Source organism: Elephantulus edwardii, unplaced genomic scaffold (assembly GCF_000299155.1).
Source record: "Elephantulus edwardii isolate Elephantulus edwardi_28Jun2011 unplaced genomic scaffold, EleEdw1.0 scaffold00068, whole genome shotgun sequence".
Lineage (NCBI taxonomy): Eukaryota > Metazoa > Chordata > Mammalia > Macroscelidea > Macroscelididae > Elephantulus > Elephantulus edwardii.
The window spans coordinates 600281-623679 of NW_006399818.1; the positions used below are offsets into that span (position 1 = coordinate 600281).

General features: G+C 35.8%; 1 protein-coding gene across 1 annotated transcript in view; it reads right to left on the bottom strand.

Annotated features, from left to right (window-relative positions):
• The window catches only part of NR2C1 (nuclear receptor subfamily 2, group C, member 1), a 42582-nt gene extending 19871 nt beyond the window's left edge, over positions 1 to 22711 (bottom strand). Inside the window, exons 1-8 of the mRNA XM_006888487.1 lie at positions 22657 to 22711; positions 16215 to 16445; positions 12279 to 12360; positions 10662 to 10841; positions 9892 to 10039; positions 9722 to 9812; positions 1786 to 1967; positions 729 to 891 (exon numbers count right to left, since the gene is read on the bottom strand). Coding sequence (XP_006888549.1) covers positions 729 to 891; positions 1786 to 1967; positions 9722 to 9812; positions 9892 to 10039; positions 10662 to 10841; positions 12279 to 12360; positions 16215 to 16445; positions 22657 to 22710 — 1131 coding nt within the window. The 5' untranslated portion in view covers position 22711. The remainder of the gene's footprint in view (positions 1 to 728; positions 892 to 1785; positions 1968 to 9721; positions 9813 to 9891; positions 10040 to 10661; positions 10842 to 12278; positions 12361 to 16214; positions 16446 to 22656) is intronic.
• Positions 22712 to 23399: the final 688 nt, after the last annotated feature.

Consider the following 23399-nt stretch of genomic DNA (forward strand, 5'->3'; position numbering starts at 1 on the left):
AAATAGCACAAATTTTACCATATGAAGTTTTGGCTAATGTTAATTATTTTTTTGTCTTCATGATTTCTACCAAAGACATATGTGTATTTGAGGCTGTGCATACTTTCATTAAATATATCCATGGAAATTAAAAATCTATAGTATAATTATGAGCAATTACACTTGGCTATTGCAGGACAGCATTATACCGTTACTGGAAAATTTGTATGTACTTTCAATCACTTTGCATACAAATGCCAATAGCAGACAGAGCAAAGATTCAACCTGGTTAAACTGAGAGATAGAAACAGAAAAGGTTTTAATTAGTGCCTCAATGGTCAGTACATCTACAGCTCTGATTCAAACATTACTTGGATTATATAGTTGCTACTTTCTAGCAATCAATAAGCTTTGTTTCCAATGTAATTAGAGTCTGGAAAATAAAAATTATAAACAAATCTTTCTTTCAAAATAGTGAAAACATATAGCAAGTTTAAAACAAAATACAACATGAATACAAATACTTTAAACACGCTAAAAATTAGTTTTTATCTATTAATTATTTGCTATTGTAACTGAAATTGAGAAACTTTTTTTGTAGCTAGACGTATATAGCACAGCTGCTCTTTTGAAATTTGACTGCGATGTTTCTGACTTTAAAAGCACATGACTACATTTCCATTTTCTTAAAGACTAAAATAAAACTGGTAACATATAAAAAAAAAAATTTAAAAATATAGAGGAAATACCCTGAAAGCTACATGCGAATCACTGAGAAGTGGCCCTTCCTTTTCGATGTAATTTATGCTTGCATCTCCAGCAATTAAGTGTACACTTCCTTCCACGCCCTCTGAACTCTGACAGGGTGTGGTCTCTCCAGGATTCAGTGCTTTTGCAAGAGTGTCAAATGCCCTGTAAAAAGAAATCTCAAGCTGAGGGCTTAACCAACTTCTACAACTAAACGAAAATTCTAAAATTAAGATTAAAGCCCAAAAATGTTTAGTAAATTAAAACCTACTGATATCAAATGCCCCTCCCAAAAGCAGCAAATACTAGATATATATAAAATCAATGACTATAAAGTCATATTAATGTGTTGCCAAAAGGCTGTTAAATCTCTTTAAAATTATATATTAAGGAGTAAAAATTAGGTTGATGTGAATACAATGTTTTAAAAAATTATCTGACATTGAAATTATTCAGAAGGAACAAGAGTAACAATTTATGCTGACTTAAAACATAGATATTAAAACATATAATAGTTACAGAACTACAGTTCAACTACAGAAATTTACAATCAGAATGGCTAACAAATAGCTTCTCTCCAGAATTTCTGAAAATCTTATGTTCAAGGAAGTACTCTTAAATTGTTTCTGCAATATTTAAATAACAAACAGACACATGGAAAAAGCTGACTTGACAGCATACAAGGGGGGGGAAAGAAATATAAAGAAAAAACTTGGAAAAAACCAAACATCTGAAATATTGTTGTTATTGTTATGTGTGGTACAATCGCTTGAACCCTGCTCTATCCTGAGCCAACCTTTCTGTCTGACACACCTATCCTCTTTATTAGACCTAAAAAACCCCTTTTGACAGAAAAACAAATCCTTAATTTTAAGATTTCTAACATTTAAAATGTTTTCACATAGAAAGTAGTTTTTCCAACTAAAATTACAAGGCTTTAGTCTTAAAAGGGAATTAACAGTTGCTTTTTAAATTTCTATAATTTTCAATATAAAAACATTGTAAGGAATAGTAAAGGCCACTTAAGTGAGTAACATTCCAGATTAAAATAGACATTACCTTGAAACATCACCATTTGTTTGCATTTCTGGGAACTCACAGAGAGATGTATCACCATTGCTTAGGCTTTCAATGACAGGCATTTCATTACTATTTTGAGAAGGATCTTTAGTTTTTCCAAGATTTGCTAATGATGTAACTACACTGGCCAAGGTACTCAAATCTCCCTGACATGATTCAACCTTTAAAAAAAGGGAAAATGAAATGAGAAGTATTAGTTAAATGTGAAATATCCAATTCCCAATTTTGAAGTATTAAAAAAGTACTCTTATCATATATGAACCCTTGAAAGTAAAATCAAAGAGTTGATTGTTAAGACCTACTTTGGTAAAAAATAGAAATTTAAAATCACCAGGTGAATTTCTCAAATATTTATGTAAAAATGAGTGTACAAGGAAAGCTACACTTACCAGCTAATATTTATCCACTTCCTCTAAAATAGGATGTTAAATTAGCTGTTCAGTCTATTCAATATTAAATTCTGACAATTATACTTCCTAAACTTATGCAAATTATAAAGTTGTTTAAACTAATGTTAGTGAATGACAAGTCATAGCAAATACTAAATGCTGAGGAGAGAAAAGTGAAATCTGGCTTGGTTACCTGACCAATGTTCCTTTTCTGATCTGAAATCTCATCTTTCAAACACTTTGGTCTTTGGTTACATGATGCTTATTCTATGTCTTCAGTTTTTATTCCTAGTAATTAAAAAATATTTTTTCCTATTTGTCAAATTTGTCCTACTATGGTGGCTTGCATAAAGTGATGCTGGAAGCTATGCCACTACGGTATTTCAAGTACCAGCAGTGTCACTAAAAGTGGACAGGTTCCAGTGCAATCTCCACATTAAGATGAAGAGGAAAGATTTGATGACTCACTTCTAAAAATTAGCTAATGAAAACGGTACAGATTCCAATAGAATACTGTCCAGCTCACTTGCCTCAGGAGTATCAATTGCTGAAGCAGAAACATGTTTAGTAAAGTAGATCAAGGGTGAGTGAGGACTTGGTAAGATGGACTGAGGACCTGTTGATGCAAACTAGGCAACATTTCATTTATTGTATGTAAGGTAGGTGGTTCAAATCCACCAGTTGCTCTGTGAGAAAGATGCAATTAACTGCCCCTGAAAACCAGCTGAGGAGGGTCAGCTTGACCCAACTCAATAGAACACAAGGTCAATGGAGGTTATTCACATCTACCTTCTTCCTAATGAGCTCAAATTCTTTTATTTAAGAATGTTCTCTAAGATTCTTACTACAAAGAAATTTAGTTCGTACAAGAAAGGGAGATAAACAGCTTGAAATCAATTTTCAGAGTAGTTAGCCTAGAAATTTCTAATGATGATACATTTTTCCCTGAGAATCACTTAGAAGCTCTATATATTTTAATCTAATAGTTATTCTTTTAAAAATATTCAAATGATCTCGTTCTAATTATGTAAGAATCCCTAAAATTGGCATCTACAGGTTGTGTGTGATGCAGTGGTGTATCTTCAAGTTTGAAGCAACTCCTATTTGACCATCCAGGAGACTGTCCATCTTTCTCCTATGGAGCAGCTTGGAGATTTGAGCCACACGCCTTTGGATTGGCCAACCAGCTCCTATTACTACTTTCCTTTATGGATGTTTTGACTTTAATGTTCTTAATCCTAACACACTCCCTTGATGTTTCATTTGTGTATTAATTCCTTATGTGAAACTTGACTTTGGGGATGGGAACAATGAAATTATTTGTTTGCTCTACACTAATAGAGCCCTGGTGGAGCAATGGTTAAGCACTTGGTGCTAACTGAAAAGTCAGTTCAGAAAAACCAACTCAAGGTGGATCATGGACCTAGGACTAAAACCAAGGACTATAAAATTCATTACAGAAAAGCTAGGAACAACACTAGAAGTCCTAATCCACAACATAAACAGTCTTCCCAGTATCCTGGAAAACCTACAACCAGGAGAAGATAACATAGATGAATGGGACCTTCTAAGACTCAAATCCCTATGCACATCCAAAAACTTCTCCAGTAGGGTAAAAAGGGAAGCCACTGACTGGGAAAAAATATTCGGTAATACCATATCAGATAAGGGACTTATATCCAGAATTTATTAAATACTTGAGCACCACAACAAGGTAAATGATCCAATAGAAAAATGGGCACAGGATATGAACAGGCACTTCACCGAAGACGACATTCAGATGGCTAACAAACACATGAAGAAATGCTCAAAATCCCTAGCCCTAAGAGAGATGCAAATTAAAACAACTATGAGATATCATTTCACCCCAGTCAAAATAGCAAAATTTAACAGAACAGCAAGCAACAAATGCTGGCGAGGTTGTGGAGAAAATGGAACCCTGATTCACTGTTGGTGGGAATGTAAAATGGTGCAACCCCTGTGGAAAGCAGTATGGCGCTTTCTCAAAAAGTTGCAAATAGAGATACCATTTGACCCAGCAATTCCACTACTGGGAATATACCCTGAAGAGACCATAGCTGACATCCAAGCAGATATATGCACACCCATGTTTATTGCAGCTTTGTTCACAATAGCAAGGAGTTGGAAACAACCTAAGTGCCCATCAACAAACGAATGGCTAGAGAAGCTGTGGTATATTCACACAATGGAATACTATGCTGCATTAAAAAATAAGGAACTCATGCAATATTATTCAAAATGGTTGACTCTGGAGAACATTATGCTGAGTGAAATATCCCAGTCACAAAAGGACAAGTATTACATGATGCCACTGTTGTAGAATGGGACTGTCCTTGGGGTTGGGGAGAGACTGAGTAAGATGGGTTCAATAATGTATACTGCACTGAAACAGAGGAGGGAGAGAACTGTTTAAAAGAGATATATAACTGGGTATTTCTGTCATCACAGGAGACTAGAGCGAGGGCTGCATGGTGGAGGGGACCTGGGGGAGTGTTTGTAAAACAATGAAAGAATCTTTTCTTTTACTTTTCCATAATTTTTGGACTCATGTACTTATAACTTGTTAGTCAAATTTGTGTCTTCTAGGTTGCAACACCCCCATGATACATCTTCAAGGATATGAACATGTACGGCCAAGCACAATCAATAAGAGTGCATCTAAATTCCAAAATCAATCTCCATAAAATCTATGTGTTTCCTACTGCCAAAGGGGCCCTTTAGAGTAGTGAGAGATCTTCACCCTGAAACCCACAGCGTCCCTTTTCAGCAGGAAGTAGCTAAGAGAATACGCCATCCCCTTTTCCTTATGACTCAGGGTGAAGTCTCTCTCAGGGAGGAGTGATAGGGAATGGCAAAGGACACACTGACAAAGGAGATTAATCAGAACTGGCTTTGACAAGCACTGTGGCATTTGGACAAGAACAAACTGGGAGGAGGGTAGAGAGAATAGTGCAACAATGAATGAATGGAATCCCAAAATCTCTGTAAATTTTTATGAAAATTAATAAAATATAATTTTAGAAAAAAAAAAAAAAAGAAAAGTCAGTTCAGGCCCACAAATCATTCTGCAGTGGAATGACAGTGAAAGTATAAGCTCTACATTCCTTTGCTCACATTTCTAAACACTGAGAATGTATCTTGAAAGTTTAGGTCTCCTAAACTCCAAAACAGAATAGGGCAAAATTCCTATCTGCTGTCCACTGTTGTTAGGTGCCGCTGAGTCACAAGGCCACTATGAACTGCAGGTGACTCAAGAGCACCTACCAACAACAAACTCCAAAACATGTTAGCTGTACTTCAATAAAAATTACAGCTGTACAAACGTTTGGCATTATATGGTCAGTCTAAACTGGTACAGGTTTATTTTGGTTTTTGACATTCCAATTAATTAATTATCCCAGAATTATTTAGTGAAAAATCCCATTATTACTGAGTGGTTACATATATAAACCTCACCTTGTGAAACAGAAATTGCCATATCCGTACCACTGAAAGGGGAATTATTCATGTTCACTCAGGTAAGAAAAAAACGAAGCCAGAATGGGAAGTAAGGTTTGCCTGACTTTAAAGACCATGCTATTAACCACTACTTTAAACAGGCTTCAAATACATGAGTAAAAAAGGAAATATTTTTTATTGTAATAAACATATACATACATACATATAGCTACAAAGACGTAACCATTTTAACAGGTTTTTTTAAATAGTTCTATTTTTTATTTATTTATTTATTTTTGTGGGTACCATGAAATCAGATCTGACTGGTACAGGAGGAGATTGTCCCTCCTTCTCCAGCAGAGCATCTGGTGGATTCAATCATTCTCCTCCCCTTGTTACTCCAGGTGAGTAGAGAAATACCAGGCAATATGCAAAGAACAATGAAACGTATGGGGAGTTTATTTTTGAATACGGCTTTTCCACACATGGAATTTGCTTGACTCTGGGACTGCATCACAGCTTCCCACCACTAGGCCACCAGAGCTCGCCCATTTTAACATTTTTAAGAAACAGTATTTTTAACTTTTTTTTAAATTGCAATTACATGGCAAAACAAACATCAGTTCAACATTTCCCACATGTACAATACAGTGAAATGAATTACATTCAAGTTGCACTATCACTCTCACTTTTGTTTTGCTTTCTGAGTTGCTCCACCCTCATTAACTAAATACTCCTAAGGTTCTAATCTAAACTTCCAAGCTGCTCTTATCATTTTGATCCCACAAAGACAAATCTTAAAACAACAATATACTCAAGACAAGAAAGTCTATCAGTGAAGCTAAACTTCAGTTTGGTTTTAAGACTCCAGGGGATATTGGATTTAATGTTTAAAGATTATCTCAGAGTAATAGTTTCAGGTGTTCATCCAGCCTCTGTAGTGTCAGAAATGCTGGACTCCTTGAGAATATGAAATTGTGTTCTGAATTTTCTCTTTTAATTAGTATTCTTCTTTAAAATCTTTGTTCAAACCATTGAGTAATGGTAGGGGGACACCATTCTGCTCTTGTGGTCAATAAAGCTGTTGATTGTAGATATTAGTAAATGGTAGTGATAGCAGGGCACCATTCTTCTTGTCTTTTGTTCAAGAGAGCTGTTGAGCTGTTGGTTAATGAGCCAAATATTTTATTTTCCCTTCTCCTCCCCTTGTTACTCCAGGTGAGTACAGAAATACCAGGCAATATGCAAAGAACAATGAAACAGAATAGAAGAGTATGGGGAGTTTATCTTTGAATATGGCTTTTCCACACATGGAATTTGCTTGACTCAGGCATGTGTATGGGCAGAATTATGCAAATAGGGCATGTCAGCCCATCCACAAAGAGACTGTCACCAATCCACAAGGGGACTGGGTAGTCTCACAAATAAATCTGAGCCATTCCAGCAACAACAATGAAGGAGGAATGCAGTAGACGTCCTTCAGGACCACACATTGGTGCACCAGCTAGATTTACTGCAGCAGAAACTGTGACCAAAGCAGAGAATCAACATGAGATAGGACTGCTACCACCACCCCCTCAATGGACAGAACCAGAGGTAAGCTAAGAGACTTTGCCCTAATTTGTTCGACATCTTGGAGAAATAGGAGTGGCAAGCTAATATGCGAAGGACTTAGACTTTGTAACACTAGTTTAAAACCTCAAGGCTGAGGTACCTGCATGTCCATTTCAGACGTTGTTCTGATTCTATTCTGCTACTAATCTGGATTATAAACTTCTAACTTCCCCAACATGGTTCTGCGTGGTCTGTGAGTTCTTGCATCACATTTTGGACCTAATACAGCAACGAAATTGGTGTTGTGGCAAGTAGAGAAAAAGAAGGGAGAGTGGAGGACATGTCTGACATTTTGGGAATTGGTTTTATGTCGCTAATATTGTTGATGGGGACAGTTACCCTTTATGAATCTGGAAAAGGTTCAGATATGGCCATCCCCACGTAGTCCTGGCTCTTTTTTACAGCACTAAAGGAAATAGTAGGCCAATTAACCCAAATTATTATGATCATAAAGCTTCAACTTGACAACACATAACAACAATAAAACCTTCAAACCAAATACCATAGGGCATTTGGTTATAAATAATCAGCCTAAGCACTCTCTTCTCTTATGGGGTAGTTATTATAAACACAGGTATCACACAATTTTGCCCAAGCCAATTTTTCTATAGGCATACAACTTAGTAAAAACCCATACAATAACTGGCTGTGAAATGTACCCTTACTTAGCCAAAGTGATTTTCCATTACCATAAAACCAAACCTCATAAGAAATAACTGCCCCTTTCCTCATCTCTGGCAACCACTAATAAACTTTCATCTCTCTGTATCTACTCATTTTTTTTCCTAAATGAGACAACACAGCATCTTTTCTTTTGTGACTTATTTCACTTGTGAAAATGTCTTCATGCTTCATCCATAGAGTACCTTATCTCAACACTTCTCAGGACTACCTTAAGACTCTCTTACTTGCCAAGTAGTAGCCTACTGCATAGATAAAGCACAAGTTACTTACCAATTCATAGGCATTTGGCTGCTTCCACCTTTTGGTTACTGTCAATAGCACTGCAATAATCACTGCTATACAAAGTGGCTTGGTTTTTTTTTTTTCAATTGGGCTGCTTTTTGGGTGGTTTGGGGTGTTTTTTTTAAATATACACACGCAGATGCAGAAACATGTTTTAGTTAATAGATTCCTACTGGATGTTTGGTCTCTGAAGGTACTTTCCCAGTTGATTGCGTATTTTAATTTTTTTTTTACAAATAAGTTTTTTAACTTTTATGAAGTTCCAAAGATTTGTCTTCTGCTATCTGCATGTTTATTAATACAATAAACCATTGCTAAAAACTAGGCCCAAAAGCCTTGTCCCCATAATCTTAAGAATTTTATGAAAGTTGGTTTTAATATTTATGTCTTTAATCTGTTTTTGTTTTCTGTCAATGGTGTCAGATGAGACACAGATGATATTTAATTTTTCTATGAGTGGAAAACCTATTTTCTCCTACATTATTTATTCAACAGATTGTTTTCTCATTGAATACATTTAGCTTTTTTGCCAAATCACCTGACAGTAGATTTATGGGTTTATTCCTGGACTTGTATTGTCCATGTCTTTACTACTACACCAGGTATCAGGCTGTTATGATTATGGTTAGTATATGTTTTAAAATCAGGAAGTGTGAATCCTCCAGCTTTGTCCCTGTCTACATGAGGTTAGATATTTGGAGTCTCTGCAGGGTGGTGGTATAGAGAATATCGTAAATAACAAATCTAGCAATACCTAAGGTGAATAAACTTATTAAAGTTATAAAGAGCCAGATCACATCATAAGGTAAAACACTAATCTTCCTAAAATTTCACAATGTAACTTTAAAAACTGTTCCAATATTTAATATAACGCAAAGGACTTGGATACACACACTCACACATTTCCTCACTGCTGTCAGGGTGGAACTGACAAGCAGCTGACTGTCCAGGGGGTTTTCAGGACACTGTAATATGCAGGGGAGAAGATTGCCACTAATGGATTCAAAATAGTAGAAAGGTGTCATCTTTGGGTTAGAATCAGAACTCCCTACAGACATGCCACTGTTACAATCTCATTCATACTCAATCTTGAGTATTTTGAGTGGTGTGAGTAAAGAATTTCTCTTTACCAAAAGGTTTTTACTTATTTTGGTACTTCACAATCTGTAGGGGAGCATAAAAGGAATAAAAATATTTTACAATCATTATGAGCTCTTCTCTGGGAAATTTATTTCAAGATGAAAGAAAACTTTAAGACTTACTAAATATTTAGCATTTTCACACTGAAACTCTGGATTGTCCTAGTGGAATAATGACCTTGTGTACCAAAGAGGCCTAACTTATGCTGGAAAAAAGAGGAGGGCAAATCGTAATTGAGAACTCTTTTATGATGAAGTCAAATGGTCATATTAATGTCGGAGACGAAAGAACTGGAAAAACTTTAAACATAAAAATTTTATGTTTTAAGTTAATTTAATCAAACACACCTTATCTGGTGTCATCAGCATAGTTGACTCAGTTTTTACTCCAGACTGATGAATGTTCACAAACATTCCCGAATCTAAGAGTCCTGCTGACCTGTAACAGATAAGTACAGCTTTAGTTTCACTGCAAAGAAGAGCAAAGAAGTAGCTACTTAATTAATTTTTTACTATACCTTGCTGTATCACTATCTGTTACAAAAGTTGGAGTTGCAGCTAGTGGGCTTCGAAGGTCTTTTCGAATATAGATTTTTTCTGTTGATGCAGCACAATTCGATGATTTTTCTCTGGATACTTCAATGGGTTTTCTTTCACATTGAACAGCTATAAAAATATGTATTTTTGTATTATAATGCAAATATAAAGCATAACTATAAAATCTAGATTAGTATTGCTGTTAATGGGAGACACGCTTACTCTACCTGAAGTGCCAAGATAATGATCAATCTTTAGTTACGAAATTCTTTACATACATACATACACACAAATGTTTTCAAACAATGAAGAGAAATTTAATCATCTGAAAAGAATTTAATAGTGAGATCTTTTTATAAACAGGGCAGGAAGATTTTAGAGGGGGAAAAAAATGCAATTTCACGGCCTCTATAGGTAACACTTCTCTTTATAAGAATTTTACTTCAAGGACCTTGTTATGCTATAGTATAGTGTAGCTGTTAAATATGCATTTTTAAGGGAAGGGGGACTGCTAGGTTTTAAAATATAAATTCTGCCACTTATTAGTTTTGTGACTTGGAGTAAGATAGGTTTTATTTATGCAAAAGTAGAAAGATAACTGAGGAACTGCTATGTACAAGTTACAATACAGGATTAAAAGTGTCAATCATAACGAATGCTCAATCCCTGTTAGTTATTATCATCTTAGGAAACTGTTAATATACTTCCATTTTCCTGAATATTTTAAAGTATCTTCTCTCTTAATACATACAGTCTTGTTTCATTCCAAATGCAATACATCTCTGTAATCTGCAGTACTGACAGCGGTTTCGATGGTGTTTATTGATAATACAGTCTTTTGATCCTCTACATGAATACACTAAGTTTTTTCGGATGCTTCTTTTAAAGAATCCTTTGCAACCTTCACAAGTTACTGCTCCATAATGACGCCCTAAAGAAAAAAACATTTAAGTAAATAAAAATTACTTATACGACAGAAATGAAACACATCCATTACTTCTCTTTATACAACAAAATACAAAAGTCTTACACTTCTGAGTTTATGAAAATATTTCGGTTGTCACTAAACAGAAAAGCAAACAACTATTCTCTGATAAATAAAAAAGTGAGTTTTTTTAACATTTGAAAGTGATCTTAACAAAAGCACAGAAAAATTAAGAACAAAAGAATCCACAGTTGCATTATTTAAAATAAAACTGTTTTCTCTTCTACTATCAATCAGAAACTACAGTTTTATTATTCATTGTAAAGCATGTACTTTATTTTGAAGGCTATGCTCCAGAAGCAGCTCCTGTTATAAATGCAATATGCCAGGTAGTATTAAAAAAATGGGATTTCTCTTATCTTTGATTTCTACTTTTGAAATTTCTGGAGGGATCTGCCTTATTTAGGTTAACCCATCATTGCACAACCATTTCTTTTGTGTATTGTTTTTTTATTTTTCTTCCTTCTTTCTTTTTCTTGTTTACGGTCAAATAAGATTTGACTGGCACAGGAGGAGACTGCCCCTCCTCCTTCAGGGGAGCATCTGGTGGATTCGAACCACTCATCTTCGAGACTGCAGAGCAGCTTCTTGCCACTAGACCATCAGAGCTCCCTACTTTTGTGTATTTCTTAAGAAATCAAGTACACCCTGGAAAAAGCTTGACAGGAAGTATTTGTAATGAAGTGTGGAAAAGACAGAAGAGTAAAAGAAAATAAGTGTAGCCTGAAATTACATCCCATTGGCATTTGTAGACAGGACAGATACACACACGGACAAAAGTAAGCACTTTTGCTCTAAAGTAACTAAAATAAGATAGGCTTTGAGAAATGCTTGCTTAGTGAGCTGGTTTCCAAGGCTGTAAATCATGAGAGGAGAATGCCCATCATTCTCCTACATAACTTTGTTTTGGATCTCCAGAGGAAAGGAGCAAGTGGGTTTTGAGTTAACAGCCCAACACTCTACAGACAAAGCCAACAGAGTTCCCGTCAGCAGTAAGGAATGCCAACCAGAGTTTTCTCCCCAACTCATAAACTAAACTTACTCTTCAGTCCTAGAATCAGAATAGTACTTAATAATTATTAAGAATCACAATTCACTTTTAAATGATTTCTTGGACAAAAAATCTGATTTCATATTAAAAATCTTTTCCCTTAGTTTAGTTTTAAAAAGATAAAACCATTGCCACTTAAAAGACCAATTAAATTGCATTCAAGTGAGAAAATATTTTTAAGTGATCAGACGCTACGAACACATTTACTCTAAACACTACATAATCCTTTTCTTTTTACTTTTAACTGAAGAAATATGACAGACAATTATTATAACAATATAAGGAGGAAGTTATTTTTAAAGTTACAAGTAGGAGGTTATTTTTAAAGTTACCTGATGCTTTGTCTCCACATACTACACAAAGATCAAAAACCTTATTTGGACCTTGATCTGGAGAAGAATTATCTGTTAAGAGCTAAAAAGCAAAATAATAAAACTTGTTACAACAGTATTATTCTGTCAAGAAAAATCAAAAGAATGTTCTTTTTAAACTTTATTTTAAAACTTATTCTTAAATCCTGAGCTCTCTATATATTATAAAAACTAAACATTTTTTATTTTTAATGTAATACTTTCATTAACATAATCAGACTATCCAGCATACAATACAGGAGGCATGTGCCAATGCTTTACAACCATCTAATTCTCCAGTGTAAGTTAAATTTTTATATAAGTTTTTATAGTATTTAATCAATCTTAATATAACATTTGTCTTTGAAGAAAACACAATTTGCACATGGAATGGCATGATTGAATCATGTCAATGCTATGGAACGGCATAAAATTATAACCCTTAATTTTTAATGTAGAAAAAGAGTTATTTTTTTAAAAAGTTTTATTGGTGTAATTAGTTTAAATAAAACAAATATGATTATACAAAGACTGAAAAGTTTCATTAAAGAACTAATTTGACTCTGATGCAGGAGTTGAGCGTACAGACGCAGTCTATCAAGGTTAGCAAGTCAGTCACAAAAACTGAGGCAAAGTAGAATACCCTTGACCAAATTATTTAGATTCTTTTAATCATATAAAGATTATTGTTATGTGCTGTTCAGTCAGAACCAATTTATAGTTGATCCTCTAACAAGTTTTCAGAGGCTGAAAACCACATGTGAGGAAAGTGTTCATCTTTCTCCTATGAAGCAGTTGGTAGACTGAATTCAAAACGCCTGCCTTGTAATTCCAAGGAACATGCTGTGAATCCACCAAATGCTTCGCAGGGCAATCTCTTCCTGTGCCAATTGGATCAGATTTTATGGTACACAACCAAAAAAACCCCATAACGATACCAAAAAAAGCTAAAAACAAACAAAAAGCCTGCCTTTGGTTACCACTGTTAACTCCTTACCCACTAGGCCACCACAGAGTCATAAAGATTAGACTTAAGGTATACTAGTTCCTTCTTCAGGCTGTTTTTCAACTTTCTCATCAGTTTCTTCTAATCTTCAAATCATCAATTAAGAGTGATATGCATTTAGTAAACATCGTCCCCTCTGATTTAAAACAAATTACAAAGTAAAATTTTCTACTATAGATTCTTTCTTCACTTGGGGTGTAAATCCCTTCAGGAATAATACTGACTTAAGAAGTTAAGTATTTAAATAATAAATAAAAAAGTTAAAATATTTAAATTCTTAAAGTCTCTTAAATTATTATCCCTTATAGGGTTATCTGTGGTATTATTTCTTCTCAATCAATAAAATCTTTAATAAAAATTTTGGGGAAAATAACCAAAACGTCCTGGTATTAGATGTTCTTTGAAAGTTTCTATAAATATCGTAACATCTCTTAGTTGCATAGCTATTGTCAGTAATAAGGGCAGAAGAAATTTTGAGAACTTATGAGACTTGCCCACATTCCATTTTTGTTCAAAAGATTAAAAATCAAATTATTTGATTCCTAGTTCAGAATTCCATTTTAACATGTTTTCTTTTTTCCTGCTACAGAGAAGAGTTATAAAATAGCCACCTATCAATAACTGAAAAATATTTTTAAAAGGAATGACTTTACAGTGAAGTAATCTGTGTCAGCTAAATGCTTAAAATCAACATCATCAATCATAAATGACCCTGATTTAAGTACTTAAATCATTATACTTAATGCACTGTGACAGGATGGCATGTTATTTCTCTTATTTTCTGCTCTCAACAATGGAGCACTGGTGGCCTACTGGTAAGAAGCTGTGCTGCAATCGCAAAGGAAGTAAGTTCAAATCCACTAGCTGCTCCATATGCGAAAGATGGGCAATCCTCCCATGTAATTAAACTGGCTTTGAAAACCTGCTGGAGGGTCAGCTATGGGTAGGTTCCAATTTGACAGTACTCAACACTGACACTATTTTTGGCCCTATTATCTACAACCCCCATCTAAACAAAGAAAAACATCAAAGTCCCATAATAAAGCACTCCACAATAAACTTGACTAGTAATCTTGTAAGCTACTGCTGTTGAGTATGGCTCATGGTGACCCTGTGAACAGCGGATTCAAACTCTGTCCTATCCCGTGCCATCTTCACATTTCCTGACACCCTATTAAGGTCTTCAAAACTTGTCATGACCTTGTAAATGAAAACGTGTTAATGTATTCTAGATGGGATTCTGGCTCCCCAAAATTTAGTAAAAACCGAGGAAATCTAAAAACAAAATACAAAAACAACACCATAAACCACCACCACCAAAACTTTAGTTAATAACATTATTGTTGTGTGCTGCTGAATTGATTTAAACTCAAAGTGACCTTACAGGACTGGATAGAATTGCCTTGTAGGGTTTCCAAGGCTGAAATCTTTACAAGAGTAGAATGTCACATCTCCTCTTTCACGAATTCGAACTGCTGACCTCTTAGCAGTTGACCACTTAACAACTCCATCTCTAGGGCTCATTTTTCAGTGAGCAGTACTACATTCACTCAATACTTAAGTGAACTGCACCAATATAAAATGTTAATTGTATGTGTGCAGGGTGAGGGATAACCATACATCCAATTTTTCTGTAAATCTGTAATTTTTTAAAAAAAATATTAAGTCTATTTACTTTAGCAGTTCCTATAAACAACGTAAATGATATTGTGCACTGCTGAGCTGGAATCAACTCATAGCTGACCCTCCAGTGAGTTTTCAGAAGCAGTCATCTGCATGAGAGGAGACTGCTCATCGCTCTCCCACAGAGAAGCTGGTGGATTCAAACTGGGTGCCTTTAGGATTACATTCCAGCTCCTTATCTCTAGATCACCAGAAGAACAAAATTTAATCCAGAAACAGAGATAAAACTTCAATATTTTTTACTATTTTAGAAATGAGAAGCTCCTCAAGAGTAGTTTTCTTTCATCAGTTTTTCATCATAATTCCTAACATCATTTAAAGTAAATTCTCCTCTAGAATAGAGTCTCTGAGGGCAAACCTAATGGTGCATTGTATTTATGCTCAAGCATAACTATCCACAATGTGACTATCTTCACATTACCAAAGCATGCATGGGTCAAAGGGGAAACTGGTTTGTTGAAGCATAACGTCTAACTAACAAAAATCATAATTATGTAAAGTGAATCTACAATACTGTCTTGAGTTCCAAAGTGAAGTCTGAAGAAGATGCTGCAAACAGAAGAGCAGAGTATGTCCTAAGTCAGTGACAACGTGGGTGAAAGCACTGAAGGTGGAAGCTGTAGCACTGGCTTAATTTGGCACCTTCCTTTCTGTCACAGGCAGGCCGGTTCTGGAAACTGAGCTGCAGACAACACCTCTGATATGGCAATTTTTCAATTATGTAGAAGCAGCAGGCCTCGGAGAACATGCTAAAACAGTTAATCAGGGAAGCCTATCCTAGGATTTTTTTCTTCAGCCTTTCTAACAATTCTATAAAACAGCTAAATCTATTATTAACTCCTTTTCTCCAGAATGGGTAAAAAAAAAATAACCATCCCAAGTATAGGGTTGTATAAAAATTACACTAGGAAGAGGGCAATCACCATCAATTTTATGAAGGTTTACTTTCCCCCCTACTGAATTAGGGAGCTCTGGTGGCCTAGTGGCAAGAAGCTGCACTGCAATCCCAAGGGCACACGGGTTGAGGCCACCAGCTGCTCTGTGGGAGAAGGATGGGCCATCTCCTCCTGTGTGACTAAGTGCTTCTGAAAACTGCCGGACGGTGAGCTATGAGTAAGTTCCAACTCAACAGTACTCCACAACAACAATAACTGAATTAACACATATGTAAGATCTTAACAGCAGGACTTACACTTATGTTTTTAAATTATAAGATGAGAGTTACGTACTTGGAGGTGTTGTGCAGAGAGATCAGGTGTTGTGAAAAATAACTGGTTCACTCCTGCTGCATCTGGAGTTGTGAGAAAAACTTTTCCTGGAGTGGAATCTTGCCTGGCCAGTATGACTTTGCTTGGAGTAGAGCCATCGTGATTGGTCAGAATGAACTGCTTGCCTTGTGTATTATGATCAAGTCCTGTCACGATTTGGATTTTCTGGCCACTTTGTTGCTCTGTAACAATCTTACAAAATCATATGTAGTTAGTAAGCACTTAATAAACCTTTTTTTACCTTAATAATGAAATTTTCTGTCTTCAGACAAAGCTAGATAAGTATACCATTTTATATATCTATCTCAACATAGCACATAAACACATTTTGAAAGAGCAAAATTCTGTACTGTTAGAAAAAACAACTATACAAAAAAATGAAGGCAAAAAAATATATGAAGGCAAAATAATAAAATTGTGACCTCACTACTTTGATTTCTTTCTTCCATTTTGAAAGAAAGCTCCTGGATAAACAGATACTAGAAGCCAAGAACTGTTTTGGGTCCTAGGATATAGCAGTCAGGGAAACAAAATCACTGCTACCATGAAGCTTTCATTATCAGTGGGGGAGAGACAGATTTAAAAATAAACAAACAACAACCCAAGACAATAACAAACATGAAGAAAAACAAAGGCAGGCAAAGGTAGAGGGAGAGAAAGGAAGAGAAGGAGAGAAGAATGAAGGAAGGGGGGAAGAAAGAAGGGAAGAGAGAGGGGAAGGGAGGGAGGGAAGGAAGGAAAGAAGCAAGCTGTGTAGGAAAACTGGCAGCCTAATGGCTAGGTAGTTACTAGGTAGTTATGCTGCTAACTCAAAGGAGGTGGTTCTCTAGCAATTCAAATATTCAAATCCACTAGATGCTCTGCAGGACAAAGACGGGCAATGTCCTCCTCGATGTGTACAATTCCTGAAAACCTAGTGGAGGGTCAGCTATGAATCAGTTCTGACTCAACAGCACTGAGCTGAGGGAAGCACAGCCTTAAATTTCCACAGAGGTTTAGGATTACCAAGTGGAAAACATTCAGAGAGAAGAAATAACATGTAAGAGGACGCTGAGGCACAAGGGGAATGTGTGTGGCATATCTGAGGCACCAAGAACAAAAGAGAGCTGTATAACAGAAAAAAGGCAGAGAAGGATTTAAGTAACAGCTGCAGGTCAAATCATAAAGACCTCAAGTAACTCAACTCATTGCTGTCTCCTAAGTCCTGACTCATAGCTGACCCTTCCACACATTTTTTAAGGCTGTAAATTGCACAAGAGGAAATTGTCCACATTTTCTTCCATAGAGCCACTAGTGGAATCAAATCACCAGAGAGGTGCAGACTTTGGGTTAGCAGTCCATCTCCTTACACACTATGAACACCACAGCTTATGTAGGACTTCATGCTGTTTTCTTAGGTGCCACTGAGTTGACTACAACTCATACCTATGATCAACAAATGTGAACCATGCCCTTTTTCCTGCACCACTCTCACTGTCTCTCTTGTGCTCAAATCCACTGTGATAGTCTGTGTCAATCCACATTGTTGGGGATCTTCCTTTCTTTCACTGACTCTCTACCTTTCCCAGCATGATCTCTCTTCAAGACTGGTTCTTCCTGAAAAAAAACACCCAAGCACGTGAGATGAAGTGTGACTTTAAGGTGCACTCCAGCTGCACTTCTCTCAAGACAGACTTGTTTGTTCTTTTTGCAGCAAATGGCATAGTTAATACTCTAACCCAACACCACAATACAGAGGCAACTATTCTTCTTTGGTCTTCCTTATTCATTGTTCAATTTTCAGATGCATAGGAAAAAATTGAAAAATACCATGGCTTGGATCAGAAACACTGTAAATCTTGAAAACGGACATCCATGCATTAGTTAGCATTCCAGTGAGGTCCTTGATAGCACATTTCCCCAATGCAATCTGTCTTTTGATTGAAGAATTTCACAGGACATGCAAATGTTTGAATTTCCTACTGTGTGAAATGGAAAACCGCCTGGAAGGTTTGGAACAACGACTGGTAGGGTCTTTGAAAAATACTATTATAGTCTTAGTATAAGACAATTCTGAAGATTCAAAAATACAGCGAGGAGAGAGAAAAGACACTTTTCAGAAATACCAGAAAGAAATCACAATAGCCTGGAACAGAAAGGGAGTGAAGAGACACTGGAATTCAGATTTTTGAAGGCAAAGGTGACAGATGTGCTGATAAAAGTGGAAGCAGACTATAAAGAAAAGAATCAAGTACTATGAAATTTTTGGCCTACAAAAAATGTCTTTTTGGTCTGAGGAACTACGAAAACAGTAATGCCATGTACTATCATAGAGTAGTCTGGGAAGAACAAGTTCACCAGTAAACAGAACTATCCTGGCAATGCAGTGAAGAATATTATCAGGCTGCTAAACTGCAAGGTTGGCCGTTTAAGTCTCCTGGTTGTTCTTTGGGAGAATAAAGGGGATTCTCCTCTGGTAAAGATTTAGCCTTAGAAACCCAACGGAGGCTTGTGTGACTTGATGGCATTTGGCTTGGATCCCAGCACTGAAGACTTTAGTTGTGGAACAAGTATTTCTAGAGTAACTTTACTATTGCCAGTTTAATCCTAGGATTCATTTTTTAAAATGGTAAAGTTAAAGTGTTTCATTTTTTTAAAATTATCAATATTTTATCCATATAGAATTTAAAACAATCTGCTTCACTACTCAAATTGAACTGAGAATTGCTAAGAGTCTATATAAACAATGTATCTGAATTTTGTAAATAAACTAGTAGAAAATCTTTTTAAAAAGTCTATATAAAAGTCATCTGACTAAGACGACCATATGTACACAGAACAAAACATTCCTTGAGTCATTTTTTCCCTTTGGTGACAACTCTTTCCACTATGTCTTATTTTTTCTAGGTATAGTTTTAACAACTGTCAATTTTACTTTATATGGTTATTTCTATCAAGTAATTTCTTATCACCTTGACAATTTTTGCAATTTTCAATGTAACTTGAAATCAAATCATTTATCACCAAGTTTGACATGCATAGTTTAAGCTATTGTCAGTTTCACTTAGAACCATTTCTCTCATTAATATTCATTGCAAATAAAAGACAAAAAAAGGTTCACTTTTATTTCTTACAGAAAACATTATTAGATTCTCTCAGGAAGCAAATATAACATTTTGCTTAGCTGAGTAAAGGATACTCATGCAGAGTAACTATAGTAACTGATAACTATGATAATCTGTATGACCTTTAACAGAGAGGAAAAAGAAAGAAACCATAGAAGCAGTTCTTTGGGACACTTTAAACCTGAAAAAAATTAGTGAGGCATAAATGCCCCTTTGTTTGTCTGGCTGCCTAGAGTCATCATTATAAAATTAAAACTGAGAAGTTTAAGTGTGTCATTTACTTAAAAGAAAAACATTTTTTGTTGTTTTCCTGCATGAAAATACGTAGGTGGGAGGGCGGCACTGTTTTACATTTCTTGCCAATCTCTTTAATGCCTAAGAGTTTTAATGGTGTATTCCACAGCATGTTGCTCTGCTAACCAAACTGTCATGGACCTTTGGTTTGAATCTACCACTAGCTGGGAGGAACATGGCTAGTCTTCTCCTATCAAGATTTAAAGTCTTGGAAACCAGAAGGAGCTTCACCTTAAGTTAGAAACAACTCAATGACAATGAATCTGATTTTTTTCCAATGTCTGGCACTATTATGGAACACAGCTAGCTTTTCATAGTTAATTTTTTATTCAATTTATTATATGTTGTCAGGTTGCAACATATGAAGAAAAATGTAACCTTACTCATTTATTGGGTGAAAATGTACTTTAATGACTTTCCATAAGAAAAAATGTTATTGTTAGGTGCTGTTGAGTACAATGCATAATGACCCTACGAACAGCCGCCCTCAACCCTGCCTATCCTATGCCATTCTCATCATTTATTCACTGGAGTTCAGTGTGGAAGTCTGTGTCAATCCATCCTATTGGCAGTTTTGCTCTCTTTGTAAGGATGATCTATCATTCCAATGAACAGCCTCGCCTACCTACATGTCCAAAGTATAAAAGATGAAGCTTCACCATCTTTGCCTTCAAGGAGCACTCTGGTTTCACATTTCCAAGGCGTATCTGTTGTTCTTTTCACAGCCCACAGGATATTCAGCACTTTTCTCTAGCACCCAACTCAAAGGTATCAATTTTTCTTCTGTCATCCTTATTCATTGTGCAGCTTTCTGTTGCAAAGTGGGTTACTTAAAAGACCAGGGCCTATGAGAATATGAAACATTTGTTGCAGAAGATCAAGAACTACAATCTTTGGTATGGATTACACTTGAATCAAGAAAACAAAGGTCCTTACCAGAGGACCAGTGTGACAAATGGAGAAAGGATTGATATCAATGATTTCATCTTGCTTGGATCAACAATGAATGCCCTTGGATCCAGTAGTCAGGAAATCAGGAGACATACTGAATTAGGTAAGTCTGCGGTCAGGTGCCTCTCTAAAACGCTGAAGAGGTTCTTTGGTAGAACACTAAATTTCAATATGTCATGATTCTTTAAAGGTTAGCTGCAGAAAAACAATGTATACAAACTGGCATAAATTAATTTTTTTTTTTAAATAAAAGTTAGCTGCAATGTAGAACCTAAAATTGTATTAAAATCCACTAGTCATGGTCTTTGTAATCACTTGCCATGCATCAGAGAGCTGGACAATGACTAGGGATGATAGAAGGAGAATTGATGCCTTTGAGCTGTGGTTTTGGAGAAGAGTATTAAATATATTATGGACTGCTAGGAAAACAAACAGATTTGTCCTGGAGAGGGTAAAGCCAGGCTGCTCCTTGGAGGCAAGGATTCTGAAGCTTCGTCTGACATACTCTGGACATGTTGCAAGGAGGGACCAGTCCTTGGAGAAGGACATCATGCTTTGGAAGGGTGGAGGGACAGCGCAGGAGAGGAAGACCCTTGATGAGATGGATTGATTCAGTGACTGCGGTAATGGGGGTAGGTGTGTTGGAGATGGTGAGATTGGCACAGGATAGGTCAGAGTTTAGGGCTATTGTACATAGGGTCGCTATTAGTTGAAGGCAACTTGACGGCACATTAACAACAACCTTGGACTTTAAACAGATCTCTGAGCCATATATGATATTGTAACATATACTGGTCATCTGAAAAATAAGGGCTCAGTGAGTTATGTGGACCTTTTAAATTCTGATGCATTTCATCATATAACATCTTCAGATGATAGCTACTGAAGAGCCTGGAAAATTCTAATGTACACTTGAAAACTAAAATGGCAAGTAACACTGTAAGCATTAGAAAAACTGGTTTCCTCCTCTCTGACTTTCTGAAAGGGACCCTATATCAATAAATGAGGTGCTCTGGTGGCATGGTGGTTCAAGTAGTCATCTGCTAACTGAAATATCAACAGTCTTAATACACCAGGCACTCTGGGTGAAAGATTTAGCAATCTGTTACTATAAAGATTACAGCCTTAGAGACTGTTGTTTTAAAAGCCACTTGTCTTAGGAGCTGGAATGAATTGGATATAATTGGTTTTACCAAGAAGAAATGTATGGCCATTTAGAAAACAAAACTGTTTCTACTGGTATCAATTAACACCTTGCCCATCAATTCTGGTCTAAGATTTTGCTTTCTTAAAAGCATCCCCTGACCAAGACCGAGACACCACTCTCAAGTTTCTATGACTATAAACCGTTTTCTTTCTGTGTTATGACTCACAGCAACCCCATGAACATATCTCATCTTGCTCTACCCAGCCCCATTCTTGTGATCCCTGAGGCAAAAAAAGAGGCCCTTTCCTCTCTATAAATTTCAAAGGCAATTTACAGTCTCTGAAAACTTGCTGGAACGTCAGTGATGAGCTGGTTCTAAATGCCTAGCTCCTCGGCATTCAGTTTGAGGGTTTTTGTGCTTTATACACTTTTCCAATTCTTTTTTTAATCTGGCATTGATTTATTTCTTTGCTCAAATTCAACTTTAAGTATATAGGATATTATAGTGGCAAAATGCTTATCCTTATGTCTTTGTCCACTGTGTCCAGGAATATTGCTATTGGTTACTTTACTCATGGCCTTTTAGTGTACCCTCCAAAACAGGATTTAAACATATGGAACACCTCACAAATTTGCATGTCATCCTTGCATAGGGGCCATGCTAATCTCTGTATCATTCTAATTTTGGTATATGTGCTGCTGAAGCAAGCACTATACACTTTATAATTATCTATCTCAGTACTGATTGTATTCTACTGTGATTGAGTATTCGACTACCTCTCAGGAGAATGAAAGCTATGTAAAAATCAGGTATCTTAATCTTGCTATCTCTAAAATATATCATCTATACTTAGTCTAAGTCATGAACATTTGGTGAGTCAGGGAATGAGATACAAAGCAGACATACCTCTCCCATTTGTTGTTCAATAATCTGATGTGCAATTTCTTCTATAGTCGCCATGGCCTAAACGTCAAGGTGTCCTGCAACAATTAAAGGGATAGGTTTTCACAATTATACTGATTGTAACATACATACCAACTATAAATAAAATGGTCTGATTTGCCTAAAAAAAAAAATCAGAATGACTAGGAGTGAGAGAACAGTTTTTTTTAAAAAACCCCCAAAACCCATAAACCCTACTACCGACTATGTGTCGATAACTGTCAACACTGGTGAAAATAAAGAGTCCATTCAATTCTTCTCTCTAGATTTGTGTATTTTTTTTAAATTCTATAAAAAATTTATTAAAGACACAATTTCACATTTCAAAGGTATTAAAACATAAATTAAGAGAACTTTGATAAATACAGATCAGTGGTAGTACATTAGTCTATCTAAAGGACAACTCCAACGGCAAAAAACCTAAATGCTTTATCATCATTTCACACATTTATTAACATTTTCAGAAAACTGACAAAACTGCATTCATCCAGAAGCAGACAAGATTTCTTTAGAATTCTGACCTTCATTACGGTATTTTTTTACACAATAAAGTCCGTATGAATTTAACGCATGGTTATCTTCAAAGAAATGAGAATATATTACTAAGATAACTTTTTTCACATCATGTAATATTTAAACATTTGTGAATTTATATTCCATGATTTTGCTACTATTTTGTAGTTATATTGTCAATTGATCTAAATTGC